At 45.9% G+C, this 26,769-nt stretch overlaps 2 protein-coding genes across 14 annotated transcripts in view; one reads left to right on the top strand and one right to left on the bottom strand.

The window, feature by feature from the left end:
* NFRKB (nuclear factor related to kappaB binding protein) overlaps nt 1-9,318 on the top strand; it is a 31,675-nt gene extending 22,357 nt beyond the window's left edge. For all 12 annotated transcript variants that reach the window (XM_054525435.2, XM_054525436.2, XM_002822699.6 and 9 more), the window contains 5 exons: nt 67-279; nt 2,889-3,656; nt 7,129-7,235; nt 8,010-8,145; nt 8,261-9,318. In XM_054525435.2, coding sequence (XP_054381410.1) covers nt 67-279; nt 2,889-3,656; nt 7,129-7,235; nt 8,010-8,145; nt 8,261-8,386 — 1,350 coding nt within the window. In that variant the 3' untranslated portion in view covers nt 8,387-9,318. The remainder of the gene's footprint in view (nt 1-66; nt 280-2,888; nt 3,657-7,128; nt 7,236-8,009; nt 8,146-8,260) is intronic.
* A 3,022-nt stretch (nt 9,319-12,340) lies between these two features.
* Nucleotides 12,341-26,769, bottom strand: part of TMEM45B (transmembrane protein 45B) — a 42,410-nt gene continuing 27,981 nt past the window's right edge. The window contains exons 1-6 of one of the 2 annotated variants that reach the window (XM_054525441.2): nt 21,262-21,376; nt 20,088-20,273; nt 17,933-18,139; nt 16,853-17,037; nt 15,286-15,431; nt 12,341-14,173 (exon numbers count right to left, since the gene is read on the bottom strand). In XM_054525441.2, coding sequence (XP_054381416.1) covers nt 14,062-14,173; nt 15,286-15,431; nt 16,853-17,037; nt 17,933-18,139; nt 20,088-20,265 — 828 coding nt within the window. In that variant the 5' untranslated portion in view covers nt 20,266-20,273; nt 21,262-21,376 and the 3' untranslated portion in view covers nt 12,341-14,061. Of the gene's footprint in view, nt 14,174-15,285; nt 15,432-16,852; nt 17,038-17,932; nt 18,140-20,087; nt 20,274-21,261; nt 21,377-26,769 lie in introns of those variants that run through there. The other variant, XM_024254796.3, reaches the window with a different exon arrangement.

Raw genomic sequence — 26,769 nt, 5'->3', positions numbered from 1 at the left:
CTTGCTTAGAGTGCTGGTCTGCATCTTAGAGTCTAATTAAGCTCTCGGCCTCATGCCCTGAACTAGACAGTAATGGCCACTGTGCCAGTCAAAGCGCAGACTACGGCAGCCACTGTGCAGCGGCCTGGACCTGGGCAGACAGGGCTCACGGTGACAAGTCTCCCTGCCACAACCAGCCCTGTGAGTAAGCCAGCCACGAGTTCTCCTGGGACCTCTGCTCCCAGTGCCTCCACGGCTGCCGTCATTCAAAACGTCACAGGACAGAACATCATCAAGCAGGTAGGTGGGGCTCTTTCCAGGTGGATCTCAATCCTTCATCCTGGAGTAGGGACCACTGGAGCTGGAGGTTCTTGGCCAGACTGCATGCCCATGGGAAGAAGATTTGTCATCTTCGACTCTCAGCTTATAGATACTTAGGCGTGAGTTCCCACCAAAGGCAGTGCAGCCTTTATAGATGCTGAAGAGATTTCTTCTGTTTTGTTCCATTTAATTCAGCATTTAGTAGTCGAGTTTCTGGATTTAGAATAGACTGTTCATGAATTTATTTAGTTAAATTCTCGTGGCCATATTTTATTGGCTTCTCAGTTTACCACTCGTAAAAGTAGAATTTGCTTCTACTTTCTTGGTTGTGAATATAAAAGAATAATTATCGAACTTCAAAGAATTGTAAGCAGTATAGCAGCTAATACTGAAAGGAGTGCCTCCTGTGTGCCTGCACTGCGTTAAGCATTTTTTGCTTGTTAAATAGTCTAATCTTCTTAGCTCTGTGGGGTAGGCACTCTTTATTATTTACAGATGGAGAAATGGAAACACACAACAATAAAGTAATGTTTTTTTTTTTTTTGTTCAACAAACATTAAGCCAGACATTGTCCTAAGTATTGGAGATTTAATGGTACATTAAACAGACTTAAGTCCTTGCCCTCGCGGAACTCGTATTCTCATAGAGCTAAGGGACAAGTACCTCAGTGTGAGATAGTAATAAATGCTATGCTAATCAGTAGGCAGGCTCAGGGGTGGAGAGCAGTAGTGTGTTATTTTAGCTGCAGTAATTGGAGAAGGCCTCTCTGGGGAGGTGACATTTGAAAGAGATGAAAGAAAGAGCGTGCCATGAAGTGATGATTGGGAGATAAAACATTCGAGGCCCAGGAATGGCAAGTGCAGATGTTTCGTGTCAGGAATGTGATTGAGGAATGAGAGGAAAATCATTGTGGCTGGAGTGTAGGGAGCAAGTGTGAGGGTGTTAGAAGACGAGGATGGGAGAGGTTGCCAGTAGATTATGTGGTACTTTGAAGTTAATTTAAATGTGAGCGGGAACCACTGGAAGATGGTGAGCAAGGGTGACTTGATCTGGTTTACATTTAAAGAAACATCCACCTGCTGGGTAGAATGAACAATGGGGGACAAGAATGGAAATGGGGAACCCCTGTAGGAGGCAGTGGCAGTCGTCCAGGTGAGAGGCAAGGCTGCCGTAGATTGGAGTGACCATTCATCGGAGGTGGAGGGGAGTAGTGGGGTCTGGATGTGGTTGAAGGGGGAGCCAGTGCAGTTTGCTGGTGGCTTGAGTAGGGGTCTGAGAGGAGGAAGGTGAGAATTACCCCATCCATGGCTTTGGCTTGGGTGCTTGGATAGGTAGATGGTGGCATCATTTATTGAGGTAGAAGAAAATTGAGGTGTGGAGACTGCAAGACAGAAAAGTGTGGTCGGGAAGGTATGAGGTGTAGTGGCAGCGTGAGATGAGACTCGGTGGATCAGGATAGTGCGTGGGCTTCACTGGGCCAGTGGATTGGTGGCTTTTGGGGAATGGGTTCAAAAGAGAAGGCGAGGGAGTGGAGACAGTGAGTATGATCGGCCCCTGTACTCATGGGTTCCACATCCTCAGATTCAGCTAACCATGGATTATTTGGAAAAAACCCCAGTAAAAAATAACAATACAATAAAAAATAATACAGATTAAAAAACCAATACAATATAGAAGCTATTTACACAGGATTTACAATGTATTAGATATTATAGGTAATCTAGAGATGATTTTAACTACACGGGAGGATGTTTGTTGGTTTTATGGAGATAGTGCATTTTGTGTAAGGGACTTGAGCATCTGTGGATGTTAGTATCTACCTGGGGGCGTCCTGGAACCAGTCTCTCGCACATACCAAGGGGTGATTATATAGGTAGTTTTTAGAGGAATTTTGCTTCTGAAGAGCAGAGAACTGGAGTTGAATGTGGAGTGGAGTAGGTAGAGGGAGGTGTAGAGTTAGCCAGCATTGGTTGTTATTTAGGATGGGAAGTATTACAGCATGTTTGCATTCTGATGGCCGTAGTCCAGTAGAAGGGAGAAGATCACGCCACAGAGAGACGAAGTCCCTGAGTAAGGTTAAAAGGCTTGCATCTGTTACACATGAGGGAATTGGCCTTAGGAGGTGGGAAGCCAGGCTCAGTTGTACACCTCTAGTCCCAGCTACTCAGGAGACTGAGGCAGGAGGAACATTTAAGCCCAGGAGTTCGAGGCTGCAGTGAGCTCTGATTGTACCACTGCATTCCAGCCTAGTGACATAGCAAGACCCCATCTCAAAAAGTCCTTTTCTAGGTTATAGATGTGTACAGAGATACTGATAAGTAAAATAATAGATCTTGGATTTACCTTAATAGAGTCTAATTCCTCCCCCACCACAGTGGGGAGGGATAGCTAAAACCAAGTATTAATTTTTGAAGCTGGGTGAAAGGGTATAAGGGTTTGTTATACTGTTCTTCACTCCTGGGAATGTTTGCAAAATAAAAAGTTAAAAATACAAAACATCTACCCGTGAAACGGAAGTTTGTCTAGTTGTATTTTGTAACCGGTTTACTATTGTGAATCCCTCATCAGTGCTGCTTCTCCCCATCCAGGTGGCAATCACTGGGCAGCTTGGTGTGAAGCCCCAAACAGGCAACAGCATTCCACTCACAGCCACTAACTTCCGCATCCAGGGTAAGGATGTATTGCGTCTGCCGCCCTCTTCCATCACCACAGATGCCAAGGGCCAGACGGTTCTGCGAATCACTCCGGACATGATGGCCACATTGGCTAAGTCCCAGGTTACCACAGTCAAATTGACACAGGACCTCTTCGGGACAGGAGGCAGCACTACAGGCAAAGGCATCTCTGCCACCTTACACGTCACGTCCAATGCAGTCCATGCAGCTGATAGCCCTGCCAAGGCCAGTTCAGCCAGTGCCCCTTCATCCACTCCAACAGGTACCACTGTGGTCAAAGTGACTCCTGACCTCAAGCCAACAGAAGCCTCAAGTTCAGCTTTTCGCTTGATGCCAGCTCTTGGCGTGAGTGTGGCTGACCAGAAGGGAAAAAGCACAGTGGCCTCTTCAGAAGCAAAACCAGCTGCCACGATCCGCATCGTGCAGGGACTGGGAGTGATGCCTCCCAAAGCAGGCCAGACCATCACCGTTGCAACCCACGCCAAGCAAGGGGCCTCGGTAGCCAGTGGGTCTGGAACTGTCCATACTTCAGCGGTGTCCTTGCCCAGTATGAATGCTGCTGTGTCCAAGACTGTAGCTGTGGCTTCTGGGGCTGCAAGCACCCCCATCAGCATCGGCACAGGAGCCCCCACCGTGCGGCAGGTCCCTGTCAGCACCACGGTTGTGTCCACGTCCCAGGCTGTGAGTAACTAGTGGTAAAGCTTAGGCCTTCTTTTTAGAAAACTTACTCAAGGCTCAACTGCCCATTACGCGAGAAACTCCCTAAAAACTAGGAAACTTCTTTTTAGGAGTGGAAATTAGAGGCCCTAAAAGCACCTCATTTACCCCAAATAGATTTATTTACTGATAGACTTGTTTTCCTTTGAAACACAATTTATCAGAGTATAGTACATGCATACATTCTTTTCAAATGGTAAAGAGCAGTACAGACAAAATAAAACCTGACCACGTTGCAGTTCTCCCTTCATGAAGACTAATTGCTGTTGGTAGTTCGGCATTTATCCTTCTAGTCCTTTTCTTGAGCATTCATACATGTACACGTAGTTTAAAAAACATCCATGAGAGACTATATATTCTGTGATTTGCTTTATTTGTTTATTTTTGAGATGGAGTTTTGCTTTTGTTGCCCAGGCTGGAGTGCAACGGCACGATCTCGGCTCACTGCAACCTCCACCTCCTGGGTTCAAGCGATTCTCCTGCCTCAGCCTCCCGAGTAGCTGGGATTACAGGCATGTGTCATTATACCCTGCTTATTTTGTATTTTTAGTAGAGACAGGGTTTCTCCATGCTGGTCACGATAATCCTGACCTCAGATGATCCGCCCGCCTCGGCCTGCCAAAGTGCTGGGATTACAGGTGTGAGTCACCGCCCCCGGCCGCTTTATTTATTTTTTAGAAATGTCTTGATGATCGTTCTAGGCCATACAAAGATATTGACTGGGGTCTTTTTAATGGTATAGTAACCCGTAGAAGGGGCTCTGCTAAAGGATGCGTTTCCACTGTTAGCCAGGCAGTGGCGAGTGTTTCTGGGCTTATGTGTGAACGTTTCTGAAGCGGAGAGTGCTAGCGCGAGCCTTGGGGGTGCACACGTGGAGAGTTGAGATACTCCAGCGGCGCTGCCTGAAAGGCCACATCCACATGTGCCCCTATCAGCAAGCCTCCTGTTTCCCCTAGACCTTAACCAGTGCTGATACATGTCTTTTTAACCTCACATACATGTCTTACTGGTGAAAAGGGGGTTCTTTTTTGATTTCATTTCCCTGATATGAGCGAAGTTGAGTATCCATTCATTTGGAGATTGGCATGTGCTCCCTGGTGAGTAAATCTTTGCCACTTTTCTTTTGAGGTATTTGGCATTTTCATGTTGTTTGAGGTGGCTTTTTATAACATCCAGAAGATACGGAATCTGTGGATGTGAATTCTTTATATACATAGAAAATATTTTTTTTCCAGTCTGTCATCTTTTAACCTTATATATGGAGTCTTTTGCTGTACAGGTCTTTATAATTGTATCTAATTAGATCTATCAGCATTTCCTTTAATGGTTTCTAGGTTTCGTGTCTGTGTCTTCCTTACCCCAGGATTATAAAATGTTAACCTTTATTTTCATAAAACACCTTGAGTTTTAAAAAAAAAGTATAATTGTTAATGCATTTGAAATATATTTTTGTGAATAGGATGAAGTAGAAATCTCACTTCCTAGTTTTCAAATTTGCCAAAATAATCAACTATTGCTTCCCCCACTAGCTTGAAAGGCTGCATTTATCATAAACCGAATCCCCGTATCCCCACACAGGTGTCTGTGGATGCATGTGTGTTTACTCTTCAGCCTCTAGGTAAGGAGCATTGTTCAGAAGAGGGGTGTGTATGGACAGTATAAAATAGAGTTTCGCTTTACTGAGGAAGCTATGTAGGAAAACCTTCATAAATTGGGATAAAAGCCAGAGCAATGAAGAAGGATATAAACATAAGTCAAATGAATACCCAAAACAGAAAATCTTAACATAGTGTGGTTAAAAAAGAAATAGTTGGTCAGGCGCAGTGTCTCACGCCTGTAATCCCAGCGCTTTGGGAGGCCGAGGTGGGCGGATCACCTGAGGTCAGGAGTTCGAGACCAGCCTGGCCAACATGGTGAAACCATGTCTCTACCAGAAATACAGAAATGAGCCGGGCACCAGTAATCCCAGCTACTCAGGAGGCTGAGGCAGGATAATCGTTTGAACCTGGGAGGCGGAAGTTTCAGTGAGCCAAGATCACGCCATTGCACTCCAGCCTGGATGGCAGAGCGAGACTGTCTCAAAAAAAAAAAAAAATAGTTACTTAGGTTTCTACATCATAGAAGTTGAAATAAGGAAGCGGGGAAAGTGCACTCACTTGATCCACTTTTGTTTCTGTTGAATCCCTCTAACAGAAAGGTTATATCGAGTGTCATCTGTCCTGTCATAATCAACCTGGGTAGGTGCATCTGGAGAGCATTTGGTGGGGCAGGACGTGTTGATGGTGCTTATTTCCCCCTGTCTAGTCAGCTTTTTAGGTAGTTCCTGAAGGGATCATTCTAGGCAGTGTACTGATCTGAGATATTTTAAGCAACAAAGGCATTTTGAGGAAGAAAACAAAACCATAAGTAAATGTATCTGGGGGTACCATCTCAAGGTATTCTGTTGCCTGTTGCCCTCTTTGCATGCTTTTTTAACAGGCTCCAGGCTGTGGGTGAACCCCACGGAGATAGGTGTGGGGACCTGCGGTGCAGTTTTGCAGCTGAGTGCCCGTCTCCTTAGTGTTAGCCTGCCTCTGTGGAATGCTGATGCCCTCTCCCAGCATCCTGTCAGCCAACCCTCTTGAATTTTTTAAAACTCAGATTTAATTTACATAAGATTTTACTGCATAGAAATTTTATTACCAGTCAAGCATTAAAACCAAGGCCATCTGAAAACAGGTAATGCAGTGACCTATCTTAACCATCCTGAAGTCCCAAAGACTCTAGGCCTTCTTAGTTTCTAAAAAAAATTCTTCTTAGGCTTTATTAGCTTGGGGGTTGGACTTTTCACTTGATTGAGTTTATTATTAGTGTCCCCTAGCTAACCTCTCTTATCTCCGGGAGAAATGGAAAGCACCGGAGAGCATGGCCTCTCCCTAATCTAGCATGCCCTGCTGTTTGTTCCTCACCAGCGGCCCCGCACTCCAGTGAGTAGTTGTGCGCTTTAGGTATTAACTCTTGAGCTCCTCTGTCCTCCCTCGAATTTATTTCACCAAATAGTGATTGTGTGCCCAGCACTGTGCCACGTACTGAGGGATACAGAGATAAGCCTCTGTCCTCCAAGGAACTCAGAATCTTGGACTGTGCTAAAGCGAGGACAGACCTGCCTTTGTGATTTCGGTACAGGTTTTATCTTGTTGAAAGCGGATAGATGGGTTGCTGCTGCTTCTGGGAGCATGAAAGAGGAAGATAAAAGATCAGATTTCACCTGACTGTGGTATAGAAGTAGTTTCGTTAGGGTTTTCTGGGCCCAAATCTCAGGAGCCTTGAGACCCTGGTGGGTACTGGGGACTGACAGCATCTGTAGTGCTTGCTCCTCAGTTCCTGATGCCCTGGAGGTGACACTTGCTGGTTTTCCTTACCTCGTGTCTTACAAAAGCTGACTTCTTTTTTCCAGGGGAAGTTGCCTACACGGATCACAGTTCCTCTCTCTGTGATCAGCCAGCCAATGAAGGGCAAGAGCGTGGTCACGGCCCCCATCATCAAAGGCAGCCTTGGAGCCAAGTAAGTTGTATGTCACGGTAAAGGAACCCATTCGGGGCTGGAGGTGGCAGGCAGGGCTTACCAGTCCTTGTCACCGAGTGGCAAAGTGGCTGGTCTTTCTGGGGCCCTCCTTTGACACCTCTCCTTTATTGTGCTCATCAACAGTATTTATTGAGCATCCAGTATTGCTTTAGGTGCAGTGATTAAAACAGATGAAAATCCCTGCTGTTCTCCAAGCATACATTGTAAAGTAGAGAAATAATAAAAAAGCAACATGCATGGTGATACATACTAGAGAGAAAAGAGTGTGGGAAGTGCTAGGATGGGGCTCAGCTAGGTGTGAGGGAAGCCTCCCTTTGACATTTGAGCTCTGAACCTAAGCAGTTCAGGGAATGAGGGCCACCTGTGGCCTTGATTTAAACAGGGATAAAGGGCACGATGAAATCAGTCCGCAGTCTCCGGGTAGTTTGTGAGATGTGGCTATTGGGGGAGGGTTTCTTGCAGAAGTGCACACCTCTCTGGGGCCCTGTCCACTATTCCTGCTGGTCAGGGCCAGGAGTCAAGGGCCATTTTATCCAGAGCACTGGGGGCTTCTGGGATTACTGTCTTCTCCTGCCATGGGAAGTGGAGAAGCTGGAAGAAGGGTGGTCTCAGCAATTGGTTTCCATTTCAATCTGAAATGCTGGGATTTTCATTGGCACAGACCTCCCTGTTGTCCTTCAATACATGGCCTAAGTCTGGGCCAGAGAATACCCGCCGATAACGTTATACCTCACCCCTGCTTTCCCTCCACAGCCTCAGTGGGTTGGGCCGCAACATCATCCTCACAACTATGCCAGCGGGCACTAAGCTCATTGCTGGCAATAAGCCTGTTAGTTTCCTCACCGCTCAGCAGTTGCAGCAGCTTCAGCAGCAAGGTCAGGCCACACAGGTAAGGCCCAGGGCAAATTCTTGGCCATATCGGGCTCCTCTCTGATTCCACTGCTGTTCTTAACTGGTGAGCCCACTTGCAATCCATTGACCTGACCTTCTGTCTTTGCAAACAGGTGCGCATCCAGACTGTCCCTGCATCCCATCTCCAACAGGGAACAGCTTCTGGCTCCTCCAAAGCAGTCTCCACTGTTGTTGTGACTACAGCTCCATCTCCTAAACAGGCACCTGAGCAACAATGATTATGAGAGAGGATGGCTTCCATGAAAGACCATGCCTGGTCTGTCCTGGCTGAGAAGGGAGCCACGGAGGTTGCATCATTCTTTTAAGCTTGCCTGTTCAAGGCAGCCAGGCGGGGGATGATGGCAACAGTGGCCTGGATTCTGCTGCCACGTGCCGTAGTGGAGCACCCTGAGAAAGGTTCACTCCAGGGTTCCAAGGTCTGCTCTCTACCAATCTAGGAGAATATTCTGTTGAAATTGCAGGAATTACCAGTTATGTCCTACAAGCCAGAGTTCTGAGAGTAAGACCCCCAGGGAAGGCTTACCAGTTGCAGAGTGCACACAGCGAATAAGCTGGTTCTCCATGAGGATTGTATTTTTTGGCTTCTGGTCTTCTCCATGACTAGTGGTCTGGATAGGAGTTTTGTGTCCAGAAAATTTTATGTAATTTATTTTTTTAAAGAACCTGTTGTACATCTTTATCAGATATAAACTTGGGCTTTAGCCGCCCCCTCCACCAAACTGATGACTTATTCTTTTGACTAGAATGAGAAAATGGCAAGAATCTTAGTAAGGTGGTAGCCAACTTGGTAACTGCATAGTAATCAAGAGGCTGTAAGATGGGAAGACATTGTAGGCAGCGAGGTAGAGTGGGTCCCCTGAAATGGGATTCGCTTGGTGCTGCCTGTTAAAGATAGGGGTGTTGGGATCTTGATTGTGGCCCCACCCAACTTTACCTGCTCACTTCCTCCTCCTTGGCAAGCCTGTTCACATGGACGTCCAGAGCCAGTGGATAGAGAGGAGGGGACTGACAGCAGAGGTGCTGCTTTTGCAGCACAAACTTTGTTGCAGTTCAGAGAGTATACATTCTGCTCTGCTCCAGAGCAAGAGTTGCAAACCAGGCCCTTGGGGCTGGCCATTTGTTTTTGTAAATAAAGTTTTATTGGAACACAGCCCAGACCCATTTGTGTTTGTATTATCTGTGGCTGCTTTCAGATTCGAAGGCAGAATTGAGTAGTTGACATAGAGACTGGATGGCCCTGAAGCCTAAAGTATTTCCTATATGGCCTTTTAAGTAAAAGTTTTTTTTTTTTTTTGTGGCCGGGCGCGGTGGCTCACGCCTGTAAATCCCAGCACTTTGGTAGGCCAAGGTGGGCAGATCATGAGGGCAGGAGATTGAGACCATCCTGAACACATGGTGAAACCCCGTCTCTACTAAACTACAAAAAATTAGCCGGGCGTGGTGGTGTACACCTGTAGTCGCAGCTACTCGGGAGGCTGAGGTAAGGGAATTGCTTGAAGCTGGGAGCCGAGATCATGCCACTGCACTCCGGCCTGCAAGACTCCGTCTCGAAAAAAAGTTTTTTGACCCTTGCTCCAGAGTAGAGATGGTGGAGGACAGTGGGGGTGCAAGGAACAGGGATTTGTCTGCCTGGCAGTACCAGCCCCAAAAGAAGCCACTCTAGATTTGCAGGTCATTTAATCCTGGCTGTTTCACTCTTCTCAGCCTCTCAGCTACAGGCAGAGCTCAGGACAGTATTTTAAAATGTAATTAATTCAAGCACTGCTTGTCAACAATATATGCATCTCTTGTTTTGGGGCAGCAGTGAGTGGTAAAGGCTTTCTGAGGTGATGGTGCTTCCCTGTTTCTCTTGAAAGGGCCCAAGTTATTAAAAACGTATCTTTAATTTTTGGAGTGTATTGAAGCTGTTGTGTGTTGAAGAGGTGGAGCTGGAGGATGTGGGATGGGAGGCAGCCTGGCTTAGTTGTTGGGTGGTTAGGGGGTTGCAGAGAAGCAGAGGAGGGTCTGGGAGGCTGGTTGGCTCCGCAGCTGTTTCACAGACATTTTGTTTAATTCTTAGAGCAATTTTGTAAAATCAGTGTCATCATTCCCCTTTAACCGTTGGAAGACATGAGTCTGAGTTGAAGTTAAAGAGAGGCTTCTGATTCTAAGTCGAGTCTCTCTCTGTTGCCTTCCTCCAGGCAGGAGGGCTGTGATGTATCCTGGCGAGCCTGTGGGCGATCCAGTCTCAGGAGGTGGGAGGCCTGCACTGCAGAGAGCAGAGGTGAATGGGCCTCCCGGGTTGAGCTTGTGATGAGCAAGTAGACTGGCACGGGATGAGGTTAGCAGTGGGGAGAGGTAGGATGCAGTGCGGGGAAATGGGCCTTTCCACCTGAGAAAGGCGAGTGTGTCTGCGTTTGATAATCCTTTGATATTTACGTATCTGTTACTTCCAAGAATCACATTTCACATAGAAAGCCAGGTGACAGTTTTTAAATGGAAAAAAAAAAAAAAAGGTAGAAATTCCAGAGATCTTGTCTTAGGTATTTACTGCCAGCTACAAACAAACCCCTTCTGAATTTACTTAACAAGGAATTTCATAAAAGTAGCTCTGGCATTCAGCCGCAGCCCTGCCCACATTCCTGTTAGCTGAGGTCACCTGACTCTGCTTGTCGTTTTTGCACATGCAGACGTGTGCATTCTGGAGAGCAGGGAGTGAGTGTAAAGTTTAGGTTGCTTCAGGATGCTGACTCCTCAGGAAGTGTAACTTCGGCACTATCCAGCCTGTGGTGGAATAGCAATAGCGGAGAATGGAAACTCCCTACTGGAGCTGTTTATGGTGACAGCCCAGGATTTGTGCCACACTTGCTTCCTTCATATGCTGGCTTCAGGTTTCTGACAGATGAATGGCACAGCTATGGTGAGTTTTTTGTTTTTGTTTTTGAGATGGAGTCTCACTCTGTAGCCCAGGCTGGAGTGCAGCGGCATGATCTCACCTCACTGCAACCTCCGCCTCCTGGGTTCAAGCGATTCTCCTGCCTCAGCCTCCTGAGTAGTTGGGATCAATCACAGGCACGCGCCACCACACCCTGCTAATTTTTGTATTTTTGGTAGAAATGGGGTTTCACCATGTTGGCTAGGCTGGTCTCCAACTCCTCACCTGAGGTGATCTGTCTGCCTCAGCCTCCCAAAGTGCTAGGATTACAGGCGTGAGCCACTGCACCCAGCCATGGTGGGTGTTTTGTAGGGAACAATTCCAAAAGGACTTCTGGTGGCAACCATTGAGCCTCTGGTTGACAGATATTGGTAAAATTTTTCAGAAAACATATCTAAGATAGGATGTGGAGAATAGTACTGTCATCAGTTTATACTTTAATACCACATCTAACAATGTGTATGATAGGGTTGATCATTTCCATGAAGGCATCACAAGCCTTACTGTGTGAAGGGCATCTAAATACATTTTAATATTTTATATCTGTTCTTCACACCTTAGCCCCTGACTCTGGAGAAAATAGTACATTTTCTTTCTTAAAATATGGTACACTTAAAAAAATCTCAAATGTGGATCTTTTCTTTGAAAGTAAAACTGAACAGGTCCTTCTGCCCACCTCCAGTCCCCAAGATGGAACACGTTATGTCCATTGCCAGTAATAGGTCCTTCAGTACTTGTTGAATGAAGAATGCTTGTGTTTCTCCACTGGCCAACCAAGGTGGATCCTGAACGTGGAACCCGGAGTTCTCTAATAACTAAATTAGTGTTTTTAGTAGCTGATTTTGAATCCCTAAGCTGTGACTTCAACTCTGAAAGGCTGGCTAACCCTGGGAGGTTACCTTCACTTCATGAAGTACAGCATTTCTTCCGAAGCGCATGCAGTGCTTTATGTAAATTCTCTCTCCTGGATTTGTGTGACGTAGCAGTGTAGAATGGTGAGACAGATGCCTGGTTTTGGAGTCATAAGACTGGCTTTGCCACCTGGCATCTGTGTGGCCTTAGGCCAGCCAACTTTTCTTTTTTTTTGAGATGCAGTCTCGCTCTGTCGCCAGGCTGGAATGCAGTGGCACAATCTTGGCTCACTGCAACCTCCACCTCCTGGGTTCAAGTGATTCTCCTGCCTCAGCTTCCCAAGTAGCTGGGACTACAGGTGCTCGCCACCACACCAAGCTAATTTTTATATTTTTAGTAGAGACGGGGTTTCACCATGTTGGCCAGGATGGTCTCGATCTGTTGACCTCATGATCCACCCGCCTTGGCCTCCAAAAGTGCTGGGATTACAAGCGTGAGCCACCGTGCCCAGCTAGGCCAGCCAGCTTTTCTGAAAGACCTCATGCTCTTACACATTACAAGCGGTTGTGAGAACCGAATGAGATAGGGTGCATCTCAGATTCTGAAAAATACTATGCACGTGGAAAGTATTATCTGGTCTCTAAGGCCCATCAACTTGGTCCTGACTCACTTTTATCAGTTTGTAGAACTTAATCTTTTTAAAAGTTCTCCATTTTTTTATGCTTTCATTTTTTAATGTGCTACCCTCTCTACCTGGGATGTGCTTTTTCTACAGGGCGAGCTCTGCATTTCCCTCCTCTCCTTTTTCTCATCGTGGTTTGTACTTGCCTCTCAGCACCCATCACACTGGATGTAACTACTGGCATGTCTCTCCTGTTTGACTGTAAACTCCTTGCTGGACACATATCTCAGGAGCCCTTACAGCCATTTCAGTGCTGTTGTAAAGTGGATATTTAATAAATATTTGTTGAAGGAAGTTTGTTTGTTTGTTTTTGAGACAGAGTCTTGCTCTGTCGCCCAGGCTGGAGTACAGTGGCATGATCTTGGCTCACTGCAAGCTCCCCTGCCGGGTTCATGCCATTCTCTTGCCTCAGCCTCCCGAGTAGCTGGGACTACAGGTGCCCGCCACCACACCTGGCTAATTTTTTGTATTTTCAGTAGAGACGGGGTTTCACCATGTTAGCCAGGATGGTCTTGATCTCCTGACCCCGTGATCCGCCTGCCTCGGCCTCCCAAAGTGCTAGGATTACAGGCGCGGTGAAGGAAGTTTTTAAAAAAGAACAGATCCAGAAGCAAGATTAGGGTATCAAGATTTTACATTACTAATTCTGAATTCGTTATCCTTTGCTTTCAGCTGTATTAAAATTGAAAGCCTTCCATACCTGACATTTTTCTATCTCATTATACAGCTTTCCTATCAGATCTTCTTTTAGGGTGACTTTGAAGAATCAGAACATCAGGGCTCCAACTCTCAGTAGAGCCAGTAACCAGCTTCCTGACTTAAAAAAAAATCACCTTTGGCCTAATTTTGTCACTTACAAACAGTGGTATTGCAGTACCCTGGTATGATTAGTTATGATATGTTTAACAATAGTTTTAAAATACCAAAGCTTGTGAATCATTTTACTTTCAAAAAAATATGTAAGTTAGAATTGTAATTCTAAAGGCACTGTTATTTGCTTACACATTCTAACATATTTCTAATAAGAAAGTACCTGCTTTCTTAAGAGAAAAAGGGTTAAGTTACCAAAGCAGCAAGTTCTCCTGCTGGGCTCATACCCTGGATTCATCCATGACGCTACTTCCATTGTAAAGCTTTTAGCATTTCTTGATTTCTCTTGACACTGAGGCACAAAGGCCTGCTGCTTATAAGCATTACTTCATTTTTCCTTGTGAAGGGTACTATACCAACACAGACTTTATATTATGTTTAAAAATCTCAACTGCAAGATACACAGGATGCTGTAGGCCTGATTTCCTGTTTTAGAACCTCCAGCCCTGTGTTGAATGAGGAGGTGCAAATATATAGACCCTTAAGATCAGACCACAGCAGGCATTCAGGTGGAGGGGATGGACTTCATTCATTCCAGCTGTGCAGTGGGACATCTGCGCCCTCCACGTCTTGGCTCATTCCTCGTCTGAGCCACTCAAGAGGGCGGTCTGGTAAGTGTCATCTGAATTCAGCTTCTGAATTCCAATGATTTCTCCCCTTCCGTGTCTCTTCATCCGAGTCAAAAGGCTTTAACAGAGAAAGAAGAAGAGCCAATTAGCCAGAGATTCCCTTAATCTATCATTACCCAAGGATGTGAAGGCATCTACTGGTTCTTAAACTATTTTCTTTATATTTCTATCAAATACTGTGATTACATGTCTATAAACTAGACTTCTTAGGAAATACTCATCAGTAGATAAAGGGGTGATGGTGGAAACTACTGAATGTCATAATTGAGGCCAAGGTCTCCTGCCTATCTTGGTTTACTGTTTCACTGGCTGGGCAGCAGAAATAAAAGAAACTGACTTGATCTCCCTTCTCTTTGGTCCGTGTGGAACTCTTTCTGGATGAAATAATGGCAAAAACCACAGTTACTTTTGCACCAACCTAATATTCTGCTTGGGATCTAGAGAAATGACCTAGAAGAAAAGGTAGAGGCAGCCGAACAGCAAATAGAACTGGTAATACCATTTGCTAAAAGTCACCCTTGCACTGAGAGGCTCTGCCATTTATTAGTGGGGTGACCTTGGTCAAGTTACTCAGCTTTTTGAAGCCTTGTTTTCTCCACCTGTAAAAAATAAGTGCATACTTCATAAAGCAATGAACATTAAATGGGATAATAGAGTGTAGCTGCTTTCCACTGGGCCTGGGGCACAGCAAGTGCATAGGAGTCCATAGCTGTTATCTATATGCCTCTAAGGAGCCTTCAGTGAGGGGTGGAGTGCAGTTTGTCTTAACATTCTGCTCTGGTTTATTTTTTGATTGTCACGTCATCTCTGGGAAGCAGGGAGGGCAGGTCTGGAAATACGTTGATGGGTCCAGAATGAACCCTTTACGTGGGGGACTGCCATCCAGTACTGATTCCCATTTCAGTTTTCCCCACCACACCATAGGCTTAAAATCTGTGAGACCTGCATTTGAAACCTGGGTCCCTCAGGTTACTATGACCCAGACAGGTCATTAAACTTTGAAAAGCCTCATTCCCCTTGTTTGCAGATAAGGGTAGTGATACCTTCCCTGCGTGAGAGTACCTTGCACAGAATTTGGCATGTAGTCGGCACTCATCAGATGGTGCAAGTTAATCACATCAGTCCTGCTTAGAGTTAGGAGGAAAAACTTCACTAAAGTGTCAGACATACCAGTAAACAAGAGAATAGTTGATGGCCACGATGCTGAGGGCAGCCAGGTAGTGCCAGCAGAAGCACATGGTGATGAACATGAGGTTGGTCTCATCCTTCTGGTCCCATTCGGGTGTTCCAAAAGGTGGGAACAGCACAAACCCAATCTAGGGGATTACACAGAGAAGTTGGTCTTGTGGTTGATGGTCCTGAGAAGCAATCTAGCCGTCCTCCTGTGGCCACCGAAGCGGCCCATATGTTACCACCGCCTCATAGTTCCCACACTTCGTTAGCATAGAAAGGCCTTTTCACATAGAAAAATGGCTCTGGCCGGGCGTGGTGGCTTACGCCTGTAATACCAGCACTTTGGGAGGCTGAGGCAGGCGGATTACAAGGTTAGGAGTTCAAGACCAGCCTGACCAACATAGTGAAACCCTGTCTCTACTAAAAATACAAAAAATGAGCTAGGCATGGTGGTGGGCACCTATAATCCTAGCTAACTGGGAGGCTGAGGCAGGAGAATTGCTTGAACCTGGGAGGTGGAGGTTGCAGTGAGCCGAGATCATGACACTGCACACCAGTCCGGGCCACAGTGCGAGACTCTGTCTGGAAAAAAAAAAAAAGCCGGGCACGGTGGCTCATGCCTGTAATCCCAGCACTTTGGGAGGCTGAGGCGGGCGGATCATGAGGTCAGGAGATTGAAACCATCCAGGCTAACACGGTGAAACCCCTTGTCTACTAAAAATACAAAAAATTAGCCAGGCGTGGTGGCAGGCGCCTGTAGTCCCAGCTACTTGGGAGGCTGAGGCAGGAGAATGGCATGAACCTGGGAGGTGGAGCTTTCAGTGCGCCGAGATTGCGCCACTGCACTCCAGCCTGGGTGACAAAGCGAGACGCCGTCTCAAAAAAAAAAAAAAAAAAAAAGACTTCAGGTTAATTTTGGTTGTATAGGCTTACTTAAAAACACAACAAGTCCAGGTGCAGTGGCTCACGCCTATAATCCCAGCTCTTTGGGAGGCTGAGGCAGGTGGATCACTCGAGGTCAGGAGTTCGAGACCTGCCTGGCCAACATGGTGAAACCCTGTCTCTAAAAATACAAAAAATTAGCCAGGTGTGGTGGCGGGCACCTGTAACCTGAGCTACTCAGGAGGCTGAGGCATGAGAAACGCTTGAACCTGGGAGATGGAGGTTGCAGTCAGCCGAGATTGCGCCACTGCACTCTAGCCTGGGTGACAGGGCAAGTCTCTCTCAAAACAAACAACAAAACAGAACTTCAGGGCCCACATTTCCAGTGGACAGTTTAGCAAGCAGAGCCTGTGAAAGGCATCAGCCCATCCTCTGGGGAGGGCAGCTGAACCTCACTGTGCATGCTCTAAATTTTGGATTGCTAATGCATCCTCTGGATGTTAATGGATAAAACTAGGAGTCAAAGGGCGGGCATGGAGGGGAAAGGGTCATCTAAACCCCTTTGCATGGCACGTTAATGCTGCATTTTCAGACCCCATATTCTCGTCAGGGATTTCTCTTGGATGCACTTGGTGGGGCTTCTCCATCCAGACCAGCGCAGGGCCTGGGTGTGGAAAATCACCTGCCAGAACCAGGTTCCCTGAAGAATGATGAGACTGGTTCGGAAAAGTTCCAACACAATGTGGTCCCGGAAGATCACCTCTAGGGAGATACTGACACACCCTCCAAACAGAGCATACAGCAGGAGTGAGTGGATGTGTTGGTCCAGCGGAGGCCGGTTGTGGACGTGGTAGTAGAAGAGGAAACCTGTCACAAACCAGATGGCAGCTGTCAGGGCTACACTTGGCTTTCACCATCACCGAAGTTTCCTCCTACACCTGTCTCAGCTAGGTTCTTCAGCATTTAGGAAGTTAGTTTACGTAACATTACAGGTAGCAAACAGATGCGAGTAAGTGTATTTCATGAGTATGTTAGGAGTATAAAGCAGCAAGGGATTGTATCTTAAAATCTCTATGGAACCCATGGTGGGGTCAGTATAGGATGGGCCGGCTGAAGCATGTTGCTGATTTCTAACAGACTGTGTGTGTGCATTTGAAATTCAGTTTTGCCCTCAACCTTTTTTTGACTCTTGCTGAGGTACAGAAGTGAGGTTGTTAGATGACAAAATGTATTTTCATACCCCCGTCAGTGTGAGTCATACTGGGAGCGCTCCCCTAGCTGCAGGGTGGGTCTCCTGAGACTTGTGATGGAGGCAAGATGGTACCTCCCTGGGTGAAAGGTAGAGTGTGGTTTCGCTTAACCAAAGGGGTGTATCCCCTGCATGGTGGCATTCAGCCAGCTGGGGCATTGTGTGTACACGCATGTGTGTGTGCGCACATACATCCACACCGAGGAGTATGCACGTGCGTGAGCAGGGGCTGCTGGCCGCAGTGGGAAGGCAAGGAGGACTCCTGCAGTGTTAGCCAGGGGCTTTGGGAGCTGCCTGCAAGCCTCAAAGCTTTCATGGGCTACTTTAGGGAATATGTCACCTGGCCCATCCAGAGCAGAGCACTAGGTCCTATTCAGGTTTTGGCAGTCCAGAGATGTGGATTTTCTGGGGAAGGTTATTATATTTGCAACATTTCTGATATTTTGTACTCTGATCCTTCATAAATATGGCTTGTCAGGCTCTCCTTCCTCTCCATCCATTCCACAAAATTACCTTCCATGAATACTGCCACAGCCATAACCAGTCTGTCCACCCCCAGGGGAACGTGGCTGACCAGATAGGTGAGCATGTCAACAATTCCTGAGACTGCAAAGAATAGGTACATGGTGCTGTGCTGCCAGTTCATTAACTTTATCCAGTGGTTCTCATGGTAGAGGTGCAGGTGGGGCCCGTCCGGAACAAACTGCTCTGCCAGGATACCTGCAGGGAAATGAGGATGGATGTTTTAGAGGGAAGAGTAGCTCCAAGACAAACAGGAGACAGGAATAACCCAAAGGCATGAGCGAAGCGGAGATGGGGTGAGGTGAGGGTGGCCCGCGGGTCAGCAGAGCTACTTTGCTGCCTCAGGTGCAGCTGCTTCAGTATAAAGTAGGGTGTGTGCTGAGTAACCTGTGTAGACATCTTGCCATTGTTGTTCCTTTTAGGGGTTTGGGGTTGAGGGTAGAACTCTCAACGCAACCACACACAGATCCCCAGGAGGTTTGTCCAGGAGCGGAGATGAGCAAGACATCATCACTTAAGTTGGAGTGTGGCTGATAGAATAATCTCTGGGCTTACCTGCCAAGTGAGCAGTGAAAGAAATCCCAGACAGAAACAATTAGGTTGAAAGCAGAATCCGAGCAGAGACACACTGGTAATGAAGACACCTGTACATGCCAAGGGAGGGAAGCGGCTCCCAGGTGCGTGTCTGCAGGGCTGATTTTGAGTGCGTGTCCTTCCTGGGCACAGAACCAGCTCTGCAAGCCCTGCGCCCCTCCCAGCTGTGTGTTTTAAAACACCGGGTAAACAAGGCAGAGGCCCCATGATGTGGGCCAGAAAATGACGAAACTGTGCCACAGGATAGCTCTTAGTTCTTATCCCTTCTACTTTTATCACCTAATTTGGAAGGCAAAAGATTTGTCTTTATGCCTGGTACCCAAAATGTTCTTGGGGAAGCCTAGAAGAAATCCTCCATGATGACATTTTGGACTCTGTTTCCCAGATACTTGTTTCTCAAGCCAGACCCTTTTTGAATTCCCACACAAAGAGTCAGGAAGTTGTGGAAATGACCCAGGAAAAGTCCCAGTGACACTAGAATGGAAGCCCTGTGACAGCAGTGACTGTGTGGTTCCCCAGTTTATCTCCTATGCCTGGAACAGTGACTTCCTGGCTTGTGGTAGGAGTGCTAGAGAGCTGTTGAATGAGTACCATTTTCACCCAGTCAAGGGGCCAAATATTGTAATTGTCCTAGCTTTATTTAGGCAAGGTTGATGCTGTCCTGATCCTTTAAGCCACAGGTCCCTGTCACTTCTCACGGGAGGCCTCTCTGATGCCTGAATGGTGAGTGGGGAAATTCAGCAGGGTGAGGCCAACAAAGCCCTGTAAAGCTTTGATTCCTCCAAGAGAAGCGATGTTGCTTCACTCTCTCCAAGAAACCATAGGCCACTGATGACAAGTGGTAATTGTCAGTTGCAGATTAAGACCCCTCATTCCCCCCCAGGTGGGGCTGGTCCTGAGGAAGAACACTTGTTACTGTCGTCACTGTTTGTTCCTGGAGGGCCGCAGTGGAGCAGAGTGGATGCAAAGGAAACAGTGGGAGTGGGTGGATCTTGTTGGAATGGGGCAGAGTGAAGGAAAATCCCTCTCCAACAGCCCTCTGCTGCTTTTTCTCTCCCACTGGCTAATTTACTAATCTACATAAACTCTCTCTCTATAAGCGCTTGAGACTTGAGGATGAAGATAAGCCAATGGGTTGGGTGTTAACTACTGTAAGGATCTGGAGGGAGAGACAATTGAAGAAAAAAGGTGATTTTTCTACTTTTTCACAACTAAGGTACGTGAGCCTAATCTATTTTGTTTTTTTTTCTTTTTATTTGTGTCATATCTTTTTCATACAGTGGGTGTTTTGCTCCTACAACTTTCCATACCTGTGTCCTTGTTGATTTGATAGTTTTTCACAGTGTCCCATGATGTGAGAGCTGTCAACCGTTAGTATTATAAAGCTCTGTACGCGATGGATGTTATGATAAAATAGTCTAGTGGCCATCGGGAAATTGTTGCCCTATTATCTCTGCCAGTGGAAACATCTATTTCACAGGGCTCAGAAAATGAATTAAAGGTTCTGGGTATGATGAGGAGATTCCCTGGACCAAATGACCCCTGTTCTTACCAATGACGGAAAACAAAGTCCTAATTGCGGCTTCGACGATCTCGAGACGCTGATAGTAATGTAGTGGGCTGTTCTTCCGCGTGTGGTTAAAGTACTTCAGAGGGTACTTCACTGACCAACACAGCCCAATGATCAGGAAGAAACTCCCTGGAAGTGCGTGGCCCTTGAAATTTGCCATCAGGACACCTAAAAAATTAGGGGAAGGCTGTTAGGTGGCTAATGAAGAAGGCAAACAAATGTATATTTTGGCAGGAAACGATACGTGCCTGAGATTGCGAATCATAAGCCACGTTAAGAAGGATCAACACATTCTCATAAAACAAGCCTTTATGTTATGTCACTGAAGTCTCATCTATCAAGTGAGTTACATAACCAACTGGACTCCACTGTCTGTAATGCTTTAAACATGTGGGTAAAATAAGAGGATGAGGGTGGGGAAAGAGGAGGATAGGTAAATATTTATTGATCTCAGATAGAGAAACCTTCCAAGGCATAAACATAAAGGGGGGGAACTAGAAAAGAAAAATGTTCAGCTATATAAGCATCTTTTAATATCAAAACATCAAAAGGTAAACAAATCAGAAACATGCTTGTAGCAGTTGGCTATTACATTAGAGTCTTTACAAATTAATAAGAAAAAGACCATAGGAGAACAGGCAGAAGACATGAATGGATGATTCACAAAACAATACAAACAAATTATAAATCTCCCGGAAATTAGAGATGGACAAACGAAAGCACAACATCATTTTTCACCTAATTGGAAAATAATTTTAAAAAGTTTTGGTGTGGGCCGGGCGCAGTGGCTCATGCCTGTAATCCCAGCACTTTGGGAGGCCGAGGCGGGAGGATCACGAGGTCAGGAGATCGAGACCACGGTGAAACCCCGTCTCTACTAAAAATACAAAAAATTAGCCGGGTGCTGGGGCGGGCGCCTGTAATCCCAGCTACTCGGGAGGCTGAGGCAGGAGAATGGCATCAACCCGGGAGGCAGAGCTTGCAGTGAGCCGAGATTGCGCCACTGCACTCCAGCCTGGGCGACAGAGCAAGACTCCGCACCCCCCCCAAAAAAAAAAAAAAAAAAAAAAAGTTTTGGTGTGGTGGTCTAGCACAAATGAACCTGGTCAATATGATTCACATTTTGTAAAAATCAGCATAATGATATAAACATCACCTTATTCCAAAAATTTTCAGGCATGATTTGCTTTTATCCCATTTGCAGTAGCATGAAACTATAGGATTTATTCAGAAGTAGATTGATTATTTTCCCCACTGGCCCGGGTGGTTACCTAAAGAATATGTAGGGTGGGAAAAAAATACCAGTTGTTGGTGATTGCTATGGTTTGAATGTGTCCCCTCCAAAATCCAGGTGTTGCCAAGGTGATAGCATTAAGAGAAGGGGACTTTTTTTTTTTTTTTTTGAGGCAGAGTTTCGCTCTGTTGCCCAGGCTGGAGTGCAGTGGCGCGATCTCAGCTCACTACAGCCTCCGCCTCCCAGGTTCAAGCGATTCTCCTGCCTCAGCCTCCCGAGTAGCTGGAATTACAGGCACCCGCCACCACACCTGGCTAATTTTTATATTTTTAGTAGAGACAGGGTTTCACCATGTTGGCCAGGCTTTTCTCAAACTCCTGACCTTAGGTGATCCGCCCACCTCAGCCTCCCAAAGTGCTGGGATTACAGGTGTGAGCCACCACACCCGGCCGAGAAGAGGACTTTTAAGAAGGGACTAGGCCATGAGGGCCCCTCCCTCCTGAACTAGGAGCAGATGCCCTCCCTCATACAGGGGTTGGCTAGAGGGAGCTGGTCCCCTATTTTGTCCTCCTGCATGTGAGGATGCAGCCCTCAGCAGACACCAGATGCTGGTGCCTTGATCTTGGACTTCTCAGCTTTGAGAACAGTGAGAAATAAATTTTTGTTCTTTATAAATTACCCAGTCTGCGTATTCTGTGATATCAGCACAGCAGGGACTAAGACAGAAACTGGTACCAGAGAAGTGTATAACATTTATAACCAGGTGTTATAACAAATATGTAAAAATGTGGGGGTGGCTTTGGAACTGGATAATGAATACAAGCTGGAACAGCTTTGAAGTGAGTGCTGAAAAAAGCCTGGATTGCCATGAACGGAGCACTAAGGATGATTCTGGTGAGGGCTCAGAAGAAGAGGAGAGCTGTAGGTGTGGAATATGAGCGTGGGGAAAGCCTCCTTCTTAGAGATTGCCTAAGTGGTCATTAACAGAATGTTGATAGAGATACCGATGGTGAAGGCAATTCTGATGAGGTCTCAGACAGATATAAAGAACAAGGTATTGGAAACTGGAAGAAAGGTTATCCTTGTTAGAAAGTGGTAAAGAACTTAGCTGAATTATGTCGTGTTCTAGGACTTCATGGAGGGCAGAACTTAAGAATGATGACCTAGGATATTTGGCAGAAGAGATAGAAAGTAGCAAAGTGTTCAGGATGCTGTGTGGCTTCTCTTAACTGCTTATAGAAAAACATGAGAGGCTGGGCGCGGTGGCTCACGCCTGTAATCCCAGCACTTTGGGAGGGCGAGGCAGGCAGATCACCTGAGGTCAGGAGCTCGAGATACGCCTGACAAACATGGTGAAACCCTGTCTCTACTAAACATACAAAAATTAGCCGGTGTGGTGGCTCACGCCTGTAATCCCAGCACTTTGGGAGGGCGAGGCAGGCAGATCACCTGAGGTCAGGAGTTCGAGATACGCCTGACAAACATGATGAAACCCTGTCTCTATTAAACATACAAAAATTAGCCGGGTGTGGTGGCGAGAGCCTGTAATCCCAGCTACTCGGGAGGCTGAGGCAGGAGAATCGCTTGAACCCAGGAGGGGGAGGTTGCAGTAGTGAGCTGAGATCATGCCATTGCACTCCAGCCTGAGTGACAAAAGCAAAACTCCATCTCAAAAAAAAAAAAAAAAAAAAAAAGAGAAAAACTTGAGAAAAGAGAAATTATTTGAAGGCAGAATTTATCATCAAAAGGAAAGCTAAAGGTCAATATTTGAAAAATTCTCAGCCTAGCCATGAAAAAGATAAAAACGTGTGTGTAGGAGAGAAAACCACGGGTATGGCCACATGACTGATAAGGAGATTAGTATGTGTAGAAGGAAGCCAGGTGCTAGTTATCAAGACAATGGGAAAATGACCCCAAAGGCATTTCCGAAAATGACTCCAAAGGCATTTCGGAGAATGACCCCAAAGGCATTTGGGGTTGCCTTGCTCATTATAGGCCCAGAGGGTTACAGCCTTGGGGCAGAACAGTTTCAGGGGAAGGGCCCAGGCGCCTGTGGGGTCTCAGAGATCACTGCCTAGGGCCACCTCAGGTCTCCGCTCCCCACATTTCCAGCAGAGCATTCCTCAGTCACCCTAGCTGTGGCTGAAGCAGGAGCAGGTGCAGGTTGGGCCACTGCTCCAGAGGGCACAAGTTATAAACCTTGGCGACATCCATGTGTTGCTAACTCTGTAGGTATGCATACTGTATGAGCTGTGGGAGCATGGCCACCTCCACCTAGATGGAAAGGATTTCTTTGACCTCAGGGCCCAAGCAGAGATTTGTCACCGGGGTAGGGCCACTGCAGAGAGCCCCCAGTAGGCCAATACTTAGGGAAGCCTTGGAGGTGGTATCACCTGGAGCCTTGGGGGCCCAACACCCACCCCAGTGTGTTCAGAAGGTGAGATGTGGAGTCAGATAATATTATTCTCAAGCCTAAGATCTAATGTTCAGTTTTGGACTCACTTGAGACCTGTTGTTACTCCTTTCTTCCTTCCTGTTTCTCCCTTTTGGACTAGAAACATCTGTCCTGTGCCTGTCACGCCATTGTCTTTGAATCAAAGTACGCAACTCGTTTGAATTCACAGGCTCACAGCTGGAGAGAAATTTGCCTCAGGATGAAATTTATCTCAAAGTGAATTTGAGTCTCTCTCATACCTGATTTAGGTAAGATTTTGGACTTAGATTTTAAAGTTCATGTTGGAATGATTTAAGGCTTTTGAGGGCAATTGTGGTGGAATGAATGTATTTTGTGAGAGGTACGTGAATTTTGGGGGGCCAGGATTGGAATGCTATGGTGTGAATGGGTCCCCTCCAAAATTCAAGTGTTGCCAGTGTGATAGTATTAGATGTGGGGCCTTTAAGAGATGATTAAGCCATAAAGCTTCCTCCCTTGTGGATGGGATTAAGCACCCTTATAAATGGCTGAATGGAGGGAGTTGGTTCCCTTTTTTGCCCTTTCTGCCATGTGAGGCTACAGCCTTCAACAGACACCACATGCCAGTGCCTTGATCTTGGACCTCCACATCTTCAGAACTGCGAGAAATAAATTTGTTCTTTATTAATTGCTCAGTCTGTGGTATTTTGTTATAGCAGCACAAGCAGACTAAGACAGTGATCTAGAAAAGACCACCCCGGAATGTAAAGCATTCCTGGTCTGCACAGCGTATTCCAACCCTGGACACAGGCCCGTCCCTCCAGCACCAGCTACATTGTCAGGGCTGTTTCACGTCTTACACATTGACAGATGAGGGTCACACCCATCATCAAAACCTTTCACAAGCTTTTAAAAAAATGCTTACAGTTTTCAAAAAATCAACTCGTATGAAAGGCTTATAGTGAAAAGCAACAGCCTCATGTTCTATCCCTCCTCACCCCCAGCAAAGCCACTTTCAACCCTTCCAGCTGTTTCCTCCGGTGTTTACCTCCACCATTGTAGTTAATGGGTGGGTGCAAACGTAATGGCAAAAACCACAATTACTTTTGCACCAACCTAATGCTTTGTGTGTGCGGCCATTTGTTAATTCATCGTCAGGCATCACCTACCAACTTCCTGGAGCTCTCTCACAGCCTCTCCCTCTTCCCCACCCTGCTATTTTCATAGCAGTTGCATTATACTCGTTTGTTGAAATCATTAGTTTCAGTATCATGGCTCTGTAAATCCAAAGTCCTTACCAGGGCCAATAAGGCCATATATGATCCTGGGCCATCTCTTTGATTTCTCCCAGCACTCATCCCCTGCCACACTAGATCCCTTCCATTCCCTTAAACAGCTGAGAACACTCCATTCCTGCTTCAGGACATTGCACTGTCTGTGGCTTCTAGAACAGTGTTCCCACAGGGAGCCAACAGTTGTCTCCTTCACTTTACTCAGGTCTCTGTTCAAATGCCACTTTATTGCGTGACTACTGCATGTAAAATAGAGGCCTGCCCCACTTTTCAATCTATGTAGACTTGTAAGTTTTCTGAAAAGTATGAATCACCATCTGATATTGCAGACTGATTTTTTTTAAACATCTGTCTTCATCCACTAAAATGTGGGCCTCTGGAAAGCAGAGATTTGATCTATTTGCTTATTGTGGTTAGTCCACAGCTTACTGCAGGGCCAGACACAGAGTGAGCACTCAGTAAATACTTGTGGAATGAATGAATGCGGATCCAAGTAGTGTATTATGGGTTATGTTTTCTCTAACACTTTTTTTTTTTTTTTTGAGACAGAGTCTTGCTCTGTCGCCCATGCTGGAGTGCAGTGGCATGATCTCTGCTCACTGCAAGCTCCACCTCCTGCGTTCAAGCGATTCTCCTGCCTCAGCCTCCTGAGTAGCTGAGATGAAGGATGGTGCCACCACGCCTGGCTAATTTTTGTATTTTTAGTAGAGATGGGGTTTCACCATGTTGGCCAGGCTGGTCTTGAACTCTTGACCTCAGGTGATCCACCTGCCTTGACCTCTCAACATGCTGGGATTACAGGCGTGAGCCACCACACCTGGCCTAACACTTTTGTTTTATTCTGGGGTTAATAATTGCCTTGTTTTTTTACTTGTTTATCTTCCCAAATACCAATCACTATGTTTTTCCTCCAAAGAGCTAAAAGATCTGTCAAATGTTGACCAAATTAAATTCTAGACATTTTAACCTCAGATAATTTATTTGTTTTATTCCTAGAGACCTGTTTTGAGAATATTCTCTTCAAAATTGAACTGGCTATCTGTCCTCCTGGGGCATTCTGCACCATCTTACAAATTCCCTTTGCCTTTTTCTTGTTTTCTGCCCACGCTGCCTTTTGCTGCAGCTTCCAGAAGAGCCTTTTCCTTGTTTTGGATCCCCTGTTTCTTGGATGCCATTTATTTTTCTTTCTTGGCTTACTTCCACTAATATAAGTCTAGCATTCCCAAAACTATGCATAGAAGGGAGATTCCTTGAGAATTTGCATGGTTGACAATCTCTGCCTTTTTATTGGGACGGTTTATTTAGTCCATTCATATTAATGTAATTATTGGTGTGGTTATATTTATAGTTGTCATTTTGCTATTTGTTTTCTGTCACTCATGCATTTTTTGTTCCTCTGTGCCTCATTTCCTGCTGTCATTTATGTCTAACAAGTAATTTTAGTATACTATTTTAATTACTTTTTTCATATTTTAACCTATATATATATTTTTCCTACTGCATGCTCTAGTCTAGGAATTATAGTATGCATCTTTAAATTACCATGGTCTATTTTAATAGTAACTTAATTCTGATAAAATATAGTGACTTTGTTCCAATATATAATAGCTCTATTTCCTACCCGTTCCTTCATGCATATATATATATACACACACACACATACACACACACACACTAAATAAGCCATTAATATATATGAATGGACTACATAAGCCACTCCAATAA

The sequence above is a fragment of the Pongo abelii genome, chromosome 9, assembly GCF_028885655.2.
Source record: "Pongo abelii isolate AG06213 chromosome 9, NHGRI_mPonAbe1-v2.0_pri, whole genome shotgun sequence".
Lineage (NCBI taxonomy): Eukaryota > Metazoa > Chordata > Mammalia > Primates > Hominidae > Pongo > Pongo abelii.
The sequence above is the reverse complement of the archived record's forward strand: the minus strand, read 5'-3'. Positions and strand labels throughout refer to the sequence as shown.